The 4,959-nt window shown below is 38.5% G+C and overlaps 1 protein-coding gene across 5 annotated transcripts; it reads right to left on the bottom strand.

Moving 5' to 3' along the window:
- LOC107784585 (protein REVEILLE 1) lies at positions 1–4,540 on the bottom strand. Of its 5 annotated transcripts, none has more exons than XM_016605730.2 (6): positions 3,780–4,540; positions 2,406–2,540; positions 2,200–2,311; positions 2,050–2,111; positions 1,490–1,897; positions 1–1,384 (listed from the first exon to the last, which is right to left on the bottom strand). In XM_016605730.2, exons 1-6 carry the CDS (start codon positions 3,804–3,806, stop codon positions 662–664), a joined length of 1,467 nt encoding a protein of 488 aa, XP_016461216.1. In that variant the 5' UTR covers positions 3,807–4,540; the 3' UTR covers positions 1–661. The 5 variants fall into 5 exon arrangements, with proteins under 5 accessions (XP_016461216.1, XP_075090875.1, XP_016461217.1 ...); XM_075234774.1 differs by having other exon boundaries at positions 2,001–2,111; positions 3,780–4,517; XM_016605731.2 differs by having other exon boundaries at positions 2,436–2,540; positions 3,780–4,517.
- Positions 4,541–4,959: the final 419 nt, after the last annotated feature.

Genomic DNA, 4,959 nt, shown 5'->3' with positions numbered 1-4,959 from the left:
TGGAAACAACACTTACAAGTTATAAGTGTGTATTAACCTGTTTATATTTTCATAATAAAGTATCCAGGGCGGGGCACACTTTTTTTTATTTTATTACTACGTACTATGTTATTCTACAAGAGCAGAAGCTCATGAGTCATGAGCATGAAATTACAATATTTAAGTTCATGAGAAGGAACACATTTGAACAATTGAGGGAAGAAATTAGGGAAGACCAGAGATATGCTTGTCAGCTTCTGCTAAAACTACAAGGAAGAGCTACATTTTCTGTTGCTTCACTTCGTCCACACATTTATTTCGGGGCTGATTCAATATGTAAGGCTCAACCTTTGCAGCTTTCCTTGACTTTGTGCCTTTGCTCTAGCGGAATGAATATTCATACCACGCTTTCTTTCTTTTTAAGAATCCCTTTGTTTGCTGGCCACTTCTTAAGCATTCTCTGAGTATTGGCAACTACATCAGACTCCTCTCCTCTCCTCTCCTCTCCAAAACAAGTGTGATCTCAATCAGGTCCTTTATAGCCCCTTCCATCCAAACAGTTGGACTCATGCTCATCCAGTCAGGGGCAATTCTAGTTCTTTGCAGAACCTAAATCAGATGCTCACCTGGTTACTGGAAAATTTACGCTAATGAGCTAAAGCAAACAACAGAAGGAAACCAGTTACATGCAAAGGCGGGTTCGCTGCTCTTCTCTTTCCTCACCGCTCAGCCTTGAGGAATTGGTGCCCCTTTCTGCTAAGCATCTCTTATAAGGAACAAAGCCCTTAATGCGCTTGGTGGAACTTGCTCTTCGCACCAAGCTAGAGGTTTCGCTAGGTCTAGAGGATAATTCTTTCCTCACCTTCTCTAGTGGATGTTGGCTACTCTGAGCTTCGACATCCATATTTTTATCTCCACTCATTTCCGTACTTACTGGTTCAGTGTTAGAGCCAGTGGAAGATCCTTCTTTCTGATTTTGTTTATCTTCCAGATTGTTGTCATTGAAGATGGGACGCCCCTTTATTGGAATTGGGTTAAGAACTTGAATGCAAGGAAATGAAACAGATGCACATGATGATCCCCATGGCAAAAGAGTGGCAGAAGCACATCTAGTAGGCCATTGGTTTTCATTTTGTGATGGCAAGTAATAAAATGGTGGTGGGGTTCCCATAGTTAAGGTACTTGACACACAATCTGAATCAGAAGCAGTAAATTTCATTGGCATTATGTTCCAAGACGCTGTTGGCAATGCTGCTTCATCATTCACGTCTGTCTCTATTTTGCACGTGCCAGAAGTTGGACAGGGTCTCTGAGATTCAGTGACTAGCACAGTTTTACCAAATAGCTTCAGACATGGAGTAGAAGACGTCTCAGCGGAGCCTTCTTGCGGAAGCAACTCTAGTTTCTGAAATACGAATGAAACAGGAGAATTATAAGCAGTGATTTCAAATGAAATTTTTTTTGCAGCATCATGGAAACAAAAAAGAAGCAGTAGCAAAAGCAGTTGTACCACGCAAGCTTGGTTTTCTGGATTTGTACTAGCATTTGCTTGGGCAGGCGTAGAGCTATCTTGTAGGATGAAATTGGGCGGTTCAGAAAGTACAAAACCATCAGAATTTCCACCACCAGCTGATGAAACAGGTGATGCGCTACCACTGCGCTTACTTGAATCCCCCGTGCCAAGTGCATCCGAACCATGTGCAGACAACACAGAAGTAGGAGATTGGTTCTCTTGTTCAGACATAGACATATTAGGTGAGATCGACCTCGTCAATTTCTCAGGGACTAGGGTTCCACTTTTAACTGGAGTAGCCAATTTACGTGGATAAGGGTGCATTGGTTTTCTTTTAGGTCGAGGAGGAGGGATCTCTATGGGTTTCACAGAGCTTGCATCACCACTATTAGATTCACGAACAACCTGACCACCATAAACACATTGGAAATCAACAAACGCATTCACATAACAAATTAACCCTTAACGATGACTACACGCCTTAGAGCCATAAAAGAATATGACTTACATCAAAAGGCGGCATATAGATATAATGGGGGTATATAAGAGCAGTAAACCTTGGAGAAAAACTTCTGAGCATGGCTCCTTATCTGTACTGCAGTTTTTGTGCCCACATGCTCTGAAAATTAATCAAGACCATTGTTAATATGCGATGAGTGACAACCAAAAGATGCCTCTAACAAGCCATTAATCTTTTCTGTTTCTACCTTCTATGCGCCTCCATGCCCTACCATACAGCTTTATAGCCTCAAGGAACTTTCTGTGCTCTTCTTCTGTCCACCGTTCCCTTTGCTTTGAGATGGTGTATGCTTTCCTGGCCTATTTTAAGCCAAAAAGAACGATGGACAAGACACAGATATGAGATTTGTATGGAAAAAAGTAGTTGACACAGAGAATGTGGAAAGCGATAAACCTTGGGAGCATATTCATCTGCAGAAGCAACCTGCTCTTTCAGCTGGATGCTCCTTGTTGATGATGCTCCCACATCAGATGAAATTCCGTTCCAGCTGGAACGGATTGAGTCCACCCCGCTTTCTCCACTTTGATCCTAAAATGACGAAGAGAGAAAGATGAAGCTTATCCAAAAAGAACTCCAAATACTTCAATCCATTGTAATTTAAAGAGGATCATGTCTACTGGCTATAATGTTGTATTCCCAAGTTTGCCAAAGTTTAAAGTCAAATTACTTCACATGTTGCAGTGTATTTGCTTGAAGTCAAGGTGAATTATAAGTTGAATACACAAGAACACGACAAAATAAGAACATTCAGTGTTGTCTAGCAAATGAACGATCCATTCATCAGAAGCAAAAGAATGAAATATTTGTATATGACTAAATATTGAAACTAACATATAGAACTGACAATCTTCCTTCCCATCTTGATGTTTAACAGTCTTCATACATTATCTCCTATCAAATTTGTGTACGAAGAAGTCTTTGTAAGCATATAGCCACTAGCTTAAATTCTTTTAATACAAACACATGAACAACAGAATAACAAGTGACAAACTATTAAAACCTGCAAACTTCTTCTCCTATTTTCTCTATTTCAACAATCAACATTAATGTCAAGCTTGCCGTTGATCAGTCTGAACTGGCGGAAACACAATGCATATTATTATACTACTGGACTAATATTCTTAAGCCCGTATACAACTTTGGTATCAAAAACATAGTTCATCCACTATAGATTAGTTAGGCACTACAGTTAAAACAAATTGCAGTTCAACCCCCCACCCAACAAAAGAAATAAAGCAACGGCAACATATTCCACCGAGGACATCTCTGAATTAAAAATGTTTAATACTACCTAATCTAATTCATCACGCTAGTATTAACTCTTCTCCAAAACATTCAACTATCAAAATTTCACCAACTCTTCATCTATTAGAAAATTCAAAATCTTTCAACCATTATACTTTTAAATGAAATCCAACTCTAAAGTTAGTACTACTAAGAAGCAAAAAACACCTATTTTAACCATAAAGAAAACAGAGAATCACACAAGATATCATCTGAAAATTACTACTACTATACAACAGCAACAAAAGCCCAGTGTAATCCACAAGTGGGGTCTGGAGGGGTAGTATGTACGCAGCCTTACCCGCGAAATTTCCGATAGACCCTCGGCTAAAGAAGAGGGAAGAAACACTCATAGCAAGACTATATTTAGAAAACTAAATCGAACATAGCAATAGAGAATATGATAGCAAGTAATAGCAAGACAATATATTTAGAAAACTAAATCATCTTAAAAATACTAGAACAAGAAAAAAATTGTCACACCTGATCAGCCATTTCTGCAGATGCCATCAATTTTATCTGAAGATGCTAAAACTCCTCCACAGCCAAAATCACCACCAACTGCTAAAATCTCTAAGCACCAAAATATCCTGGGAAAATCTATCCTCACACTTTCCCAAAATAGGAAGAGATAGAGAAAAAGAACCCCACTTTTTACTGTTTAGCCAATCAATTCTCTTCAGTTTCAGATCCCAAAAATATCAATTGCCACTCTCACTGATTCACAAAAAGTCATCCAATACTCCTCTAACTCTGTTAACACACAGCAAATTCACCACTACGAGGCATTAACTTTCCCCATTGAAGATCAAACCAATTACCCTTTTCACCAAAGCCAAGAATCAAAATCCTTGATTCAAACATAAACTCAGAGAAAACCCAAGAACCAGAAAATTCTACTACTAATAAAAATTGCTTCAAATTCAGAGAAATATTGGTCTCATCAATAGCAAAGAACACCCTCAAGAATGAATAAAGTTGGACACTTTAACAAAAGAGTCTGTTTATAAACAACATAGGAAGTGAAAAAAAATGATTTTTTTAACCAATAACACCTCAAAGTCTCGATCTCGCAAGCTGGTAGTCTAAAAACAGAGTGCGCTGACACAAAAAATAGAAACTTTCCCAGAAAAAAAAACAATATGAATTACAGTTTTACAGAACAGAAGTATACTAAGAGTGTAAAGATGAAGAGGAAGAAGAAGGAGAAGCGACAAAGGCAAAAGATTGAAACAAATATTTTTGGGTTAAAAGAGAGGAGGAGGAGAAGAAAAAGGAGGAGAGAGGGGGTGCCACGTCAGAGGGTATAAATGGAATTCTCCATTTGTGTTTTAAAAAGCTCGAGAGTTTAATGGAATCTTGTGGCTCACGTTCAAAGACACCCCCGACACGTGGCTCTGCTTCTTTTTCTTTTTCTTTGAATTTTCGAAATCCTTTAAGATTATTTTTTTTAAAAAAACAAATTAATTCTATGTTTCGAGTTTGACAGAAGTTACTCGCGAGTTGCCAGTTGGAAAAGGTACTCGCTTTTTGGCGTATTCCACGTGTCGATTTGTTTCTGGCTGAGCATTTTTTATTAGGGGTGTTCGTGGTTCGATTTGGATCGGTTTTTCCCTAAAAAGAAACCAAACCAAGTAAGTCGGTTCTTTAAATATTGGAACCA

Source organism: Nicotiana tabacum, chromosome 17 (assembly GCF_000715075.1).
Source record: "Nicotiana tabacum cultivar K326 chromosome 17, ASM71507v2, whole genome shotgun sequence".
NCBI classification, from domain to species: Eukaryota; Viridiplantae; Streptophyta; class Magnoliopsida; order Solanales; family Solanaceae; genus Nicotiana; species Nicotiana tabacum.
This window is presented reverse-complemented; position numbering and strand designations above follow the sequence as displayed.

Excerpts from the sequence above, each read along its gene's own strand:
- LOC107784585 (XM_016605730.2), bottom strand. The coding sequence starts at position 3,806 with ATGGCATCTGCAGAAATGGCTGATCAG. Across the intron at positions 2,541-3,779 it reads CTGCAGAAATGGCTGATCAG|GATCAAAGTGGAGAAAGCGG; the intron begins GTGTGACAATTT and ends TCGTCATTTTAG. Across the intron at positions 2,312-2,405 it reads CAGATGAATATGCTCCCAAG|GCCAGGAAAGCATACACCAT; the intron begins GTTTATCGCTTT and ends GGCTTAAAATAG.